This window comes from Syngnathus typhle, linkage group LG6 (genome assembly GCF_033458585.1).
Source record: "Syngnathus typhle isolate RoL2023-S1 ecotype Sweden linkage group LG6, RoL_Styp_1.0, whole genome shotgun sequence".
Taxonomy (NCBI): domain Eukaryota; kingdom Metazoa; phylum Chordata; class Actinopteri; order Syngnathiformes; family Syngnathidae; genus Syngnathus; species Syngnathus typhle.
Window position 1 is genome coordinate 9,907,408 of NC_083743.1, and position 14,505 is coordinate 9,921,912.

At 37.4% G+C, this 14,505-nt stretch overlaps 1 protein-coding gene across 2 annotated transcripts; it reads right to left on the reverse strand.

Moving 5' to 3' along the window:
* Window positions 1–732: 732 nt before the first annotated feature.
* pxylp1 (2-phosphoxylose phosphatase 1) lies at window positions 733–9,952 on the reverse strand. 2 transcript variants are annotated; one of them, XM_061281445.1, is made up of 6 exons: window positions 9,812–9,952; window positions 8,080–8,226; window positions 5,420–5,608; window positions 4,827–4,953; window positions 2,925–3,064; window positions 733–2,668 (listed from the first exon to the last, which is right to left on the reverse strand). In XM_061281445.1, exons 2-6 carry the CDS (start codon window positions 8,159–8,161, stop codon window positions 1,641–1,643), a joined length of 1,566 nt encoding a protein of 521 aa, XP_061137429.1. In that variant the 5' UTR covers window positions 8,162–8,226; window positions 9,812–9,952; the 3' UTR covers window positions 733–1,640. The 2 variants fall into 2 exon arrangements, with proteins under 2 accessions (XP_061137429.1, XP_061137428.1); XM_061281444.1 differs by lacking the exons at window positions 8,080–8,226; window positions 9,812–9,952 and adding an exon at window positions 6,787–8,069.
* Window positions 9,953–14,505: the final 4,553 nt, after the last annotated feature.

The following is a 14,505-nucleotide window of genomic DNA, read 5'->3' on the forward strand; positions in this document are numbered from 1 at the left end:
TAAGGGTCTGACATCATGAGAATTGTGTGGGAAATGGCAAGAGAGAACGTTTTGGGACTAAATTTGCATATTTGCCTTTTAATTTAATAATTGCCTTTATTGTAATGCAGAGTTCTTTCAGTTCATTTATGGTCAGCCATTTCACTCCTGTATATTTTTTATCAAATAAGACAGATGTGCTAATAGCAAGTAATGACATCATTTCCATGTTGTTGTTTTTCCCAAATAAATTATGTAGCGTGTTATGAAGTCAAATGATAGGCTGGTATGCTGGAGTTCAAAAGAAAAAAATGCTAATTGCTCAAAGAACTTGTGTTCTTCCCATTTATATGAATGATTCAATCTGTTCTTGAGTCCTGCAGCACAATTGAAAAAACAAAGTAGAACCCTGATCCTGGGAGAAGGGATGATGGGAATAAAAATAATATGGAACTCCAGTGCCATCTACTGATAACTTGCAAGAACTTTTGATAGCTGTCCATGATTGACACAAACCCAAGCCAAGTGATTAAATTTATTTTAATCTATACACTATCAGTCAAAAGCTACATTTTTGACCCAGGGATTTATTGAGCATTGGTGAGGAATCCTCTCTACTTTGACATAGTACTGTATGTTAGTACTAATGTTCAATACAGCATATACAGAGTATATTTTCATCAAAACAATGTTTCCTATTGTTTATGATTTTGATAGTAATTTCAGTAGTTAAAATTTGACACTTTTCAGACATAGATTTGCTAAATTTATTGAAAAACGTCAATCACTCCTGTTACAATTCACAATTAAATGCTTCGTGTTGGTCTATTACATAAAATCTCAACAAAACATTAAAATTTGTGATTGGAAGGTCACAAAATATGAACACATTCCAGGAATTTGAGTCTTTTTTTAAGGACCTGTAAAATTAATTAAAAACAAAAGAGGTGACTTACCAGCTACATGCTGCCTGCATGGCAAATGATTGATAAATGAAGATGTGATGATAGTTTGAAAAAAAATTAAGAGGCAAAAGATTTCCAACAATTATTTGAATAATATTCTACTGTCAGGTAACATAAATGACAAAAAGTGTTTGTTTTTTTAAACAAGAAACTCACCCTTTAACTTTTGAAAATGATCTAATTGATTTATACAACAAATGCACTGAATTATAGACACAGAAAAATTCTAGAAATGAGAAATCCAGCATACAGTATCAGTACTAAATGTTCCCTTTTTCAAGCATTTAGAAACATTTTAGAATTACAATTTCTTTGTGTTTCTGTCTGGAATGTAAGAATAAAGTGTCATAGTGCTACATTTTACAAATGTTTGTGACAGAATTGTGAGGGATTTTATTGCTAAAGTAAAGAACCCATCCTCATTATTCTTATCAGATCTTCATAACAATGCCATTGCTAAAAATGCATATAGTTGTCAGTTTGACTTTATGTAAATGTTAAAAACTTCAACAAACATTTAATCAATTATAGTGCTAGATGTGTGTTTCCTCTGGAATGTTAGCAAGTTTTTTCTGTGTTTTTTTTTTTTTTTTTAAATAAATGAAATTCTATCTGTGCAATACTAGAACATTACATTTTTGCTTTTCCCATTACAAGTGAAAAAAACAAAAAGCTAATTCATTGTTTTACCCTGTGTTAACCCGTATGACCATAACAGGCCTCATGGTAGGAAGTAGCATTGACAAGACTGAACATGTCTCTCCTGACAAAAGCAAGAAACTTCTTCAGAGGGCAGAGGGGATGACTGGAATTTCGCTCAATGGAGCTACAAAATGTGGTGTTACTTGTTACATCCGCTCCATTGTACAACACCCTGATAAAACATCCTCCATCTCTTGCTTTTGGCCTCTCACCTTTGCCAGCTTTCCGCTCCTGCTGTTGCGGAGTCCCTGCGGGGCTTTTCCACAATTCAAATACCAATCTTGCTGCAAAAGGTGGGAACTTGGCCTCCTCCAATCCCAGGGCACTAAGCAAAGGTGCCACAGTTACGTCATGAGCTGAGGAAAGAGTGAACACCTCTTTGCCTCCCGCTCTTGGCGGCCGGCTACTCGCAGCAGCCTTGGCGACTCGTTCCATTTTGGTAGCGGTTCGGTTGAGGTAGGGGTACATAGCCAGGAGTGCATATTTACGATACAGTCCCACTCTTCTCCGATCTATTTCATCGTTGAGCTGTTGTTGACGAATCACAGCAAACTGCGCCATTGTTAGACACTCCCCTGTGCTACCATCTTTCCTGGCAACGCATGGAAAAGGAAGACCGTGGCACAAGTGGCACAGCAAAGAGTCGATTGGGTTTGCGGCTCGGAGGTTACGGGTTGGAATATCTAACGTGCGTGCCATGTCGATGTAAGTTCTTTCTAGTTCTCCATTGGCCACTCGGAGACGATATTGTCTCTTCTGCTCCTCTTCGAGATATCGGTTCCTGGCAGGGCAATCGCAAGCAGAGCCACAGAACAAGGTACTCCCCTGGTGATGTACAGTCAGCTTCTTCCAATTGAAATCTGGGAGGAAACCAAAGAGGAACGCCAGTCCACTCTGAAGTGTGCGGCTCTTTCCTGTGGTCTCCACCCATACCTGTTGAGGTGACCAGTCGGAGGGGACAAGGCTGTGAGGCTGGTAGGCTTGGCGAAGGAGTTTCCCATTACGTAGGTGCTGCACCACACCTGAAGTGAAGCATACAGTTTTTCATTTTTCATTTTTGATAAGTAAAACTTTACCCCTGGTAACTTTTCACAGGAATTAGGGGAATACTGTACTTGAAACTTTACAGAGATCTAACTGAGCTTTTGGAAAATTCTAACTTAGATCAAATCACAGAAAAACTAAAAGCGACATTTTAGATGATCACAATTTTTTTGAAAGAGCTGTGAGCGTCCCTGGAATCATATGAAAAAAAATACTGTATTGCCTAATGCCTACCAGTTTGTGTGAGCTCTCCCATCTCACAACGATTGTGGTTGGGTAGACGAGGGAGGGAGGTCAAAGGGGACTCCCAGTGTCCAAGATTTCCCTTGCCCATATGATTTATGAAGGATCCCAGCAGAGGGTGTGACGGATTTCTGGCAAATATACAATACAAAGATGCGGTGCTCAGTTTCTGATTGACTCAGTTGTACAATAATGAAAATATTATCCACATTCCTATGCTGATGTATTTTTGAAGGTGTCAACGCTATATGAGGTCTGAAATAAAACTGTAAAATAAAAACAAAAAGCTTTATACACAGTTGGGTGTCAATACTGACAGTGACTGGAAGTGTAACATGATGTAGCAGGATTTAAGAATGTGTTCACATTTACACACACAGACCGGTATGCTCGCAGAAATGCACAAACAAAAAGAGGAATGATGGCAGCAAGGGGAGCAGTTGCTCATCTGGTTTGAAAAATGATTGGAGATTACGGTTTGATTTAACAAATCTGCCGGAGCTGCAGCTCAAGTCAGATTAAAAACACACAACTGTGCACATAACTGTTACCATAGTGAACATAGGTCAGATCAAGGCCTTATCACTGGAAAAAAACAACTCTTTGTCATTCCTTTTACACCACAACGTTACACTGAACTTTTGCGGTCATTATTGAATGTAATGCATTTCATGTGAATGGGTTGGGAACATTTTTCATATGAATAGATTGGGAACGTTCCAAAAAAAAAATGTTGAAGACATCAATTTAATAACCACTATTATAATATAAACGATACGTATGACTATTCACTAAACCTCATTGTGGTACTGAGAAACTTTATCCTGTACGCAAACTTAGTTCAGCATTTTTTTATGGCACTGCTCGCAACAAATCTAACCTACACTTTAATCCAATGGACTAAAAACATGGCACTGTATCATCTGGGTCAGGTCAGTGATGGCATTAGTTAATGTGATTTTGAATCTCCTTTCCCACAAAATCCATGCTTGCTGACTTGCTTAAGGTCAAGGACACACTGAAAATAATCAAATGGACACACCACTATGCCAGCTCTGAAGATTAAGCACAACACAACCATGACACTGTTCAGAGACACTGTGACAAATACTAAAATTATTGGTGGGGAATGATTTCAGTGACTTAATGATAGAGAGAAAAATGTATTTCATTCTAATATGCACTATGTACTGTTTATATTCATACTTTGGTGCAAGTGAGCCAGTTCTGGGCACCCTGTCAAGCTGAATTGCATGATTTGCTTTAGTAACTGGAGTGTTCCTTGAATCATACTAGTGTCAACAATTTTGTTGCACATAACAAAAACTGCAGGTGGGTTTGTCTTGATGTTCGAGCATCAAACAAGAACTGGAGAAACTACACATACAATAGAAAAAAGTGTTACAAAACACACCCAGTGAAAAATTCACAAAAATATCTATATACTCTCCACTACATATTCTACATCTATTTACTTAATACACGGTAGGAGTTCAATTCATGTAATCCAGACCACTAATGCTTTGAGATTAAGAGGATATTTCTCAACCATATGAATTTCAATTCTGCATAACATCAACACGTTGTATCAATGTTAACATTTAAGATTGGACGAAAGCCAGGAAAACCTGAATGAATGAATGAATGAATGAATGAATGAATGAATGAATGAATGAATGAATGACTGACTGACTGACTGACTGAATGAATGAATGAATGAATGAATACGGTAACTAAAGAACATATAATGGTTAATTAAAAGAAAGCAAAATGACACGTTATGTAATCTGCAAATTTCACGTCATATTGAGTGAACTAAAACAAATACGACCCTGGTGAGGATAAAGCGATGAATGAATGGAATGCCAGTCAATATGAAACATGGCAGAGTACCTGCTAACGGACAGGGTGCAGTTGATGGCTGGGCGTTTGGTCTTGGGTATGGCGTAGAGAGGGTAACGGTCCCCATGGCGAATCATCACATGAACAGCCAGCAGCTTATAGTCTGCTGGACTGTGCCCTGAAAATAGAAAATCCTCCAAATCACAAAGCAAACCTCAGCAAAGTGACGTAAAATGTATTAGCGTATTTTTTGAGTTGCTTTCTATTTTTGACAAGACTGCTCTAAAAACTTTACCTATAATCTGTGCACACGTCAATTGAGTAAAGTTTTTGAATTACAAAACAACCCATTCACCTGCAAAACAACTCAAAACAGCCACCACTAAATTCTAAATTTAAGGTTTTTTTTTAGAAAATAATGCCACCAGGGTGAGAGCAGATTAGCCTACAAGTGTGGCAGAATAACAATGAACTGGGTATCACAGAGAAACCAAACAAATCACAAATAAGCATGACAAAGGGATCACTGACTATTATCTCTCATCATAAGCTAAACTGAGATATGCAGATAATTCCGGTTAGTGGTGAGTAGTTCTTGTCATTGGTATCAAGGCAACATGTTGTCAGATTGGTAGTGTGAGCACCTTCCCAGACTTGTTCAGTATGACTGGGGGTGTTGCAGTAGCCATAGACTTCAGATATGGGGTTGGGTTTCTCGGTGTGGGGCACTGGGAAAACCCGCTTTCTGGTCTTGGCCTGAGGCACCCGAAAAGCAACATCAGCAGCGTGGAGAGGTCTCTCCTCCACAAGAGGAGTAATAGGGATTAGATTGACTGCAAAAAAAAAAGGCACACAAAACAGTGTAGACATGTCAATAATTAGAGGGAAATAAAGAAAATTTAAAACTGCAAAAACACATGAATAATAAATAAATAAAATTAAAATAAAATAAAAAATAATATACTTATAGGAATTTACATGGCAAAGTCTGAGCAAATAAACACTATACTGCAACCAGCAAGTTGCCTGGACACAAATGACCAGTGATCCCCGTGAGAAAATCCATTAGGTTCCAGAGGCATTGAGTGAATTGGAAGACCCATTCAAAAGGACTGAATCAAAAGAAACTAAACTGGCCTCATGCCTTTTTCACAAGACTAATGTCACAAAATAACAGAAAAACAAGTCAGGATAGAAAAACAATTTCATGAGGCACTGTTACAAATTATGCACTGCGAATAAAAATTATAAAATAAAAAATGCCATCTTCGGTGGTACCATTAGAGAAAATAAAACCAGCACTATAACTAACTCTTGTGACTTTTAGGATTGCCCGTGTGTAGTCTACTTTTTTGTGTGGTGTACATACCGTAAATGTACAGCTGTGTAAACGTTCAAGGGGATAGGGCTAGTCAGCCTGATAAAAAAAATATATCCTCGAAAGATTTTGGAATTGCAGACAAACTCAAAATGTGGTGTAGGCAGGAGAGGTTCACGACATAATGCAAAAGAAAATGATTCTTTGCTGATAACATTTGGGGTGTTGCAACATGCCTAGAGAAAATCCCCAAAATTCTAAACAATCATTTCAAGCCATAACACCAGAGGTGAGGCGTGCAGATAAAACTTTATATCCTAACGCAGATAATTTTATATCCAAATAATTAAATTATATTCCAATATTTTGATTTTGCTGAATATACACACCTTGTCCACATATATACAATATACAATAGTCTGTTTTGATTATTTGTTTGATACTTACAAAAGTTGAAGAGAATATACAACATTCAGTTATAGAGTTGACAACATTACAAATTCCATTTTAAGTAATTTGATGTCAATTTCAATGAAAATACAATGCAATTGATAAAAGGGTTATTTTTGCTCTTATTTTTTAATCACTAAACAATGAGCGCTCTTATTTTTTGAATACTTAACAATGAGCCGCATAGCTATTCAGCCGATGAGTAATTGAGAAAATATTATCTGTATGTCTTCTCAAACTTACCCATGATGAGAGAGAAGAGAAAGCGTGCTGCAACAGCGGAGAGCATTTTGTCGACTGCGCACAGACTTGAGGCCCAGTCACACACACTGCAGTCCATTCAGAACCACAGCCAGTCTCGCTCTTACATTCTGTCACCCCCGCCCACCAATTGACACACGCCTGCCTGAGCTAAACAAAATTTGGAAACAGCTCTCTCCAGGCACATACACAAAAGGGCTTTTGTAAAAGACTGACACATATTATGGATGGAAACAAAATGTATTCGGAATAAAGCATAGCACAATCCCACACTCACAAAACTACACATTATGATAGTAATCTTTTTGTTTCTTTTGTTTAATTATTTTTCTTTTACATTTGTCAGTCTTTCCTCAGTAATGTAACTTATTTGCTGTCGCGGAGGCAATGATTAATCGAAGCGACCGTGCAACGTGTTTTAGCCCCATCGCTACCCAGCCAAAGCTGGTGTATGTGTTCACTTGTTCAGAATCAACCGATGATATTCAAATCATTTCAATTATGAGACGCTTGCACTGCATTGATAGCAGTACAAGAAAGTCTCACAACTGAAGAAGAGATGCACATTTTCTTCAGGAATATCACACAACAGCTTCACACTGTTTGCTTTCCGAGGCCGGTATCAACAGTCTCAATGTATGCAATTGCCGTTTCCTTCAATTCACTTTGGCTTAAGGGGATACTAGTCAATACCTACTGTTAATGTAACACTGAACAATGACTATTGTGTACAAAGGGGCATTCCACAGGTGATGTGAGCGAGTGCCCACAGCTTCTCCATGTATTTCAGAGCACCCAGAAATCTCATAGTATTTTTAGGATGTCCAGAGGGGACTTGACTTTGTTTTGGAATGAATGGGGTGTCTTCAACAAGAGAGCAGGAGGATGTGTGGCTTCGAAATAAAAATAAACACGGTACCTTTCTTCGTGGGAAGACCACAGTAATAAATGAGCAACTTGTGGTCAATTCAGCTATATTTTGTAAAATTGAAAAGGTAGGCTATGAGAAAAACAATTTTAATACAGGATTAAATGAAATCAGTGATGATGCATCTTAGGTGATATGAATCATTCAATGAAACAGATGAAGCAAAAAACGGATGTCCTTCTGTTATTCTGCTATGACAAAGATTAGAATGGACAAATGAAGCAGGAAAATTGTTCCACATTTCATTGGCTGTAACTGAAATGTTGGAAAACAAATGCACTCATATTATGGATGTACTATGATTTTTGGCAAATTTACATAGTAGTCTGATTAGTAAGTGCACTTACAGAACTGAACGGTGAAACTGATGATGGCCAGTGCTGCTCCACTCACCACCAACAGGAGGAAGAAGCAGTTACGAGCCAACATAGTGTCATGTGGACGGTCCACGTCCCTGTCCGTTAGCCATGCAGCCTTCAGTCAGTACCTGCAGTCTGTAAAACATACAGTTCAATGACTTCATTTAAAATAAGACACATAAGGAACAATCTTCAATAAAGATCTAGAATGCAAAATGAATGTACTGCATTAACACAAAACTAACTTGAACCATGAGAATAACTGCTTTTCAGACCATTTTAAAAAATACCATCTTGCTTCACTTACCTAACACCGCATCATTCAAGTTTGTATTTTATAGTGCTCTCATCTTCCCAAATGTTTTCTCAAATATTTTGCTCACAATTGTATGATGTTTTCTTTTAAAAGTAATTTCGGACAAGATTAAAAGACAAAACAGAAAGAGCTGGCGATTAAAATTCCTTGATTTTAGTGAGTTTAGTACACTGTCATGCCACCACTTCGCTCTTGGTGGCCCTGCTTAAAAAGAGTAAACGTTAAACATCCACTGGATAGTTTGTATGTTTTATTTTACCCTTTACTTTCTGCACTTGATGAGTCCAGTAAATTATGGAGGCTGGTTCCATTTTCCTCTAACCTCAACAGCCGCACAGGCATACTACAAATAGTCAGCACCAGGAAAATAGAAGGTTGGAAATGATGCTGACACAAGAGGGGGAGGAAAAAGTGCACTTAATGTAGCCTTGCAAAAATGACTGCCATTAGTCGTTCTAAAGATAGCACAGGTCTCTCACTAAAGCACCATAAAATGATCCTTGCTTCTGACTCTTCACTGACTGTGCATACAAACATCATGCTGGAAAATGCATCATGCATGTCATCATCCAGCACAACTAGGAGGTCTAACACAAAGTCATTTTACCTTACTGGCATAAACACTTTACTCCCACTTTTTCCAATGCATTTGAAAGGATGAATAGTGGGGGTCTATAGAAAGTTATTGATTTGTGAATGTTTCCGTTTAACTTTATAAAACAGACGACTGAGCCTGATAGCTCAGTACACTTATTAAAATGGAGATGTACAATTTAACGCAGGGGTGTCAAACTCTTTTTTTTTCGCGGGCCGCATTGTAGTCATAGTTTCTTTCGGAGCGCTGTCAACCCAAATAAATGTATGAGCACCTCATATTATATACAGTAAAAGCTACAAACCAAACTGACAAATAACTCGTTTTCAAATCATATGAGTAAAAACTGGTCAAATATTAAAAAAAACAAAAAAGATATTATTATAAGTGAAGACAATTTGCAATTCTAGTAATGACACGAATTTGCACAATTTGTCTTCACGGGCCACATAAAATGATGTGGCGGGCCGTATCTGGCCCCAGGGCCTTGAGTTTGACACCCGTGCTTTAAACGTGTGCTTAAAATATTCAAACGAAGTGACGTGTTGGAGTTTGCATCAGTTATTTTTTGTTACCAGTGTGAATGTTTGGGTCTATTCTGCGCAATAACAGTCACTATAAAATACGGTAGTTGATCCATTGTAATAATCGAGGGAGAAAATCCTCTTGCCAGCCGGCTCGCATTCGCGTTCAAAACTCCAGACGGGATGAGGATAATCATTTTACATGCCACATATACAACGGAGAAGACGATCGAGCCCTATAACGTTTGCACATCACAAGACAGAATAAATGCATTAGCTGTTTACCTGCAGAAACTGGACCACTTCCCTACGCAGCGCTTGGACTTTGTGCACCGTCTCTTTTTTCCACCTACGACGACAAGCTGTGTGAAGTCACAGTTAAAAGGATGCTAATACGCTTTACTTCCGACCGACGCTTTCAAACGCATAGCAAAGCTCCCCAACTATAACAGTAGTACGTAGTAGTAACAAACAGTAATAGTGTAATGCACTTAATAGTAATACTAGCAATAGATGCAATCTGTAGATCAGTTATAACCTTCAGCAATTTGAAGTTCATTTGGATTCTAGATTAGAGGTGTTTTTTTAGCAGTTTTTTTTTTTTAATTCACTTGCAATATTTGTTGTCATTGCAAAGAATGAAATGCGGCTATCAGGTTAAATAATTCTGCAAGATATTTAGTTGGAAACACTAATAAGACGTAAATTCCATAATTTCCCTTTATGAACATTGGCAAGTCTGAAAAGAGAACAAAAAATATCTGCCTTGACGGATTAAGGAGACGCTGATTTATTGACATATATTATGTTTAATTGTCTGAGTAGAAATTGAATCCAGTTGTATAAGGACCAAATATAATGCTTTTGTTTTGTAAGGTTGCTAACCGGTCGTTTTTTGCTCATTGTCCGTTTATCCAGTATTCTAACCAGGCAGCGATAAACGGAATAAACAATAAAGTTCAATCCAACACCGCCATCTAGTGGAGCACTGTGAACAGTGCACGTGATGCCTGTTCCTCTTCAAGTTCACCACTTTTGCATGGTCTTTTTCCCATTGTTATTTTTGCAACCCGAGATGTTCCACCTCCTTTTCATATCCTTTTCTCTCTTATCATGATAGTATTATAATTAGGACTGTAGTGATGTGGATTGTGTGTCTGGCAGTGAAACCTTGGTAGACAAGCAGAATTGCTTCAACCTTTTTGTCATGTAAAACAAAATTTGAAATGAAGTTGGAATAAGTGTGTTGTAATTGCCGAAATAATCAAAATCAAAGAAAAAAAGATTAGGACTGAGTCCCATAAATGTTGTTTGAGCCACAATTTCAGCACTCGCTTCCCAATATTATAAAAAGTTGAATCTACAGTCATGTTTTTAAGATTTGCAGAAATAAGAAAATGAATGACACTACCAGTGCCCAATCTCAACAGACATTGGATAATTTCTGCTATTATGGAGGAACAAAATTAGGTCTGAGTTTTAAATGGAAACCCTGACACAAAGCCAAGAGCCACATGGACTGCAGACAACCGCATACTAACAGTGGCTCAGACTAACACATGCCATCCTCTAATCAATGTCACCCTTCCAGCAGCATGCCTATATGCTGTTGCATTTCTAATACAGTGGTTTCCTTTTTTTAAACCCGCTGAGCTTTTGCTAGTCTAACCAGAAAAACTCAAATACTCAGACAGCCTTGTGTTTGTGCTACAAACTGTGTGTGTGTCTCTTTTTGTCCACTTTCACCTTAATAAACATTCTTTAGTATTACATAATAAATATGTGCACATTTTATTGTAAATAACACACTAATGGAATAAATTTGCCATGCGTTGCACTCTCTTCATATAGAATGAATTGATTCAGCACTTTTAGTTGTGGATATAAAATCACACGGATATAAGCAGCTGCCTTTTTTACAGTATTTGCTCGCTAGACACATAAGGCAAATGGTAGCGCTGCAGTTAGGATTTCACGTCTCAGAAAAACAGCATGGTATGGGAGGACAAAATCAATAGAGGGGGGGGGGGGTGTCTAGGAAATAATTTAAATTTGTGGCAATGAAGTGGTGGGACACCCCATGATAATTTTTTTTTCCCAGACGTCAAAATCCCTGGCCCATGTCCACAAGCAGAAACTTTCTGAAACAGCCTTGAACTCATCTCTTAATTTAAAAAAAGAAATCAGTAGTGTGCGTCTGTAATTATTGATGATTGAATGAGGCATGCCACAGGAAGCTAGAGGCCTTTGGTCAGTCATTGTCTTCAAATGACTCCTTTCACGCAGTAATTTCTGAAGGAATGGCAGTCATATGAGCTAATCTGTGAACGTGCAACCATTTATTCGAATCTTTTCGGGAATAGAAGTCATGGGACAGGCTGAGACAGGGTGATTAGAAATACGCATTTGCACATGAGTGGGTGAATGCACCTTTGTTGCCATGTGACTTCTTTCACTCAATATTATCAGTGTATGCCTCCACCTGAAAAACCTTTCTCAGACCTGGTTTCTAAGATGATAAAACAAATCCAAAGAGTAATCAATAGAACGCAAACCTCCAAACATGTTCATCTATCTTGTAACATGTCACTTGTTACCCTTCTAAATGGCTTTGGCATTAACATTCCCGTTTTTATTGTTGAAATAACCTGGATAGTTCAGCAGATTATTATGGATCACCTGCAAAAGCTCACATTGCTCCCAAAACAATTAACCCATGTGTCAAAAGTAAATTATTTTCTGCCCCCTTAATGCATTGTCCCTTTTGCTTTGTGCAATTACTGCAAGTCAAGTGCAAGGGCTCAGGCCTAGCTGACAAAATGAAATTTTGCATAAAATAAATAACCAAAGATTTCACAGATCTCACACACATGAGCAAGTTTTAAGTTGCAGTGCTTGATTTTGTTATTGTCTGGGAAAGCAAAGTTCAACAAAAGCGAACCTCTGTTTTATACTTGTACGCTGTCTGTTTGGCTGTCTTCCATAACGGCTCAAAAGTCACATGTGCTGGGAACATGAACCGAATGCCCCGGAAAGAAAACAAATCAAGTTAAATTGTATCTACTCATTTTGCTCTTGGATTTCACAGTCTATGTATAGCAACACAAACATACAAATATAAAGCATACACTTCATTAGCACTCAATGATTTAAACTAGAATAACATACTGCAAAAATATAATATGGAAATATTTTAAAAAGAAAGCAATTCTGTGGCCCATTATTGTCCAACAAAGTTTGATCATTGACACTAAAGATCGTTGACCTACCCCATGTTCCAGAATAAAGTTTTCAAATATGTAGCCTACTGGACTCTATTGTTTCTCAGAATAAAAAAACCCCCAATATTCTAAGATTTACTGCTTGCAAAACTCATGATAAATGCTGTAACTTTGTTAATAATCTGTACTAAGAAATAATCTATCAGGAATATTTTATAGAGTTTGTGTGTTTATAGTTTTGCAGCATCACATCCTAATGTGGTTGATAAACAGCTACACTTTCTTTGCACTAAAAGAGAAGGATTAAATATAGGCTACACTTGAAATCTACGTTTGTGCAATAATACTTGCTTATATTTGATCATTTATACAGCGGCAATACAGGTTGATTTAGTGTCACTTCAAAACAAATGTGATATAAGGTAACAAACATAATGTGGTGTCTATTTTTTATAGCATAACTGAAAATACAACATGGTATATTTTGTTATGTGATAAAAAAAATGGCCTATTCCGTGAAAGTTTTTTTTTCCCGTATTGTCAACAATTTTATTGTTTTGTTTTATGTGTTGAATCATGAATATTCCTGTCTAATCTATGACAACACTTCACGACCATAATTAACCACACAAACTATATTCTGCATCATACCTTTTACGTCTTTGTTTGTGTTCACGGGGCAACCAAAAACCCCAAAGAATGTTTGCTCTCAAAGTTCAAAATAACATTTTATTTGACCATTTCCAGAAATAGACCTACATGGAAGAACTGTAGATATGAGTAGATGTATGTCTGTACAGCTCAGAAAAGCAGAACAAACAGAACAAAAACACTCAGCCAAGTTCACGACTTGCAATGTTTTGCAAATGTTTGCAGTATGAAAATTATTTATTTGAATCTAAGAATACAGAACACCATCAAGAACATATATGGAGATACAGTATTTTGCTTTCAAAAAAGAATGCCCAAGGGTGAAGTAAAAAAAAAAAAGTCATAGGGGGTGGAGATGTGGGGATATTGCTGACAAGGGGAAAGTGTAGGTTTTTGGTTGCTTCTTGGTTATAATGTGGTCCCTTGGACAAAACCAGTTGAAAACCCTTGTTCTAGAAGCAGTGACCCCATGGAGACCCTTTTTGCTGTCTTACAGTCAGTCAGACACTATTCGATGCAACTGCAGCACATGATGCTGTGATTTAATAGGCTGCAGCCATATTTAAATTAGGTGCGTAAGGATTTGTTTCTCATGCCCAAATTGGAAAACTTCGTTATGTCTACAAGGTTGAGAGTTACTGTTCACCTCTCATGGTTACGTAACCTTTGTATGCTTTACAAAGTAAAGTGTTTCATATTTATTACAATATTCTAATTGCTAGACTGACACAATGTACATCTTACTACATGCAAAACTTGGTATTGGTAAAAACAAAACAAAACAAAACCTCAAAAGTAGAGCAAAAACAACAACTTTTATTTTGATATTTTGAAAATAAATGATGCAACACAAATGTCGTGATAAGGCAATGAATTTGATAAAAAAAAAATAGTAAAGCCACTTTGTAGTACTAGTTAACCCTTCAATAAGGCAACATTACTTTATAATAAGTATTTCTCTTGTAGTTGAAACAGAGATCAGCCGCATTTTCTGGCATCTTACCAGTTGGCAGCCTATCTTTGCCCTACAAAATAAAAGTACTATCACGTGAAGTAAAATCGATGGGCGGGGCTACAGAAGCCCTTAACCAATCACAGCTTTTGTAT

Excerpts from the sequence above, each read along its gene's own strand:
- pxylp1 (XM_061281444.1), bottom strand. The coding sequence starts at position 6,883 with ATGGACTGCAGTGTGTGTGACTGGGCCTCAAGTCTGTGCGCAGTCGAC. Across the intron at positions 5,609-6,786 it reads TCTCTTCTCTCTCATCATGG|TCAATCTAATCCCTATTACT; the intron begins GTAAGTTTGAGA and ends TTTTTTTTGCAG. Across the intron at positions 2,669-2,924 it reads GGGAGAGCTCACACAAACTG|GTGTGGTGCAGCACCTACGT; the intron begins GTAGGCATTAGG and ends GCTTCACTTCAG.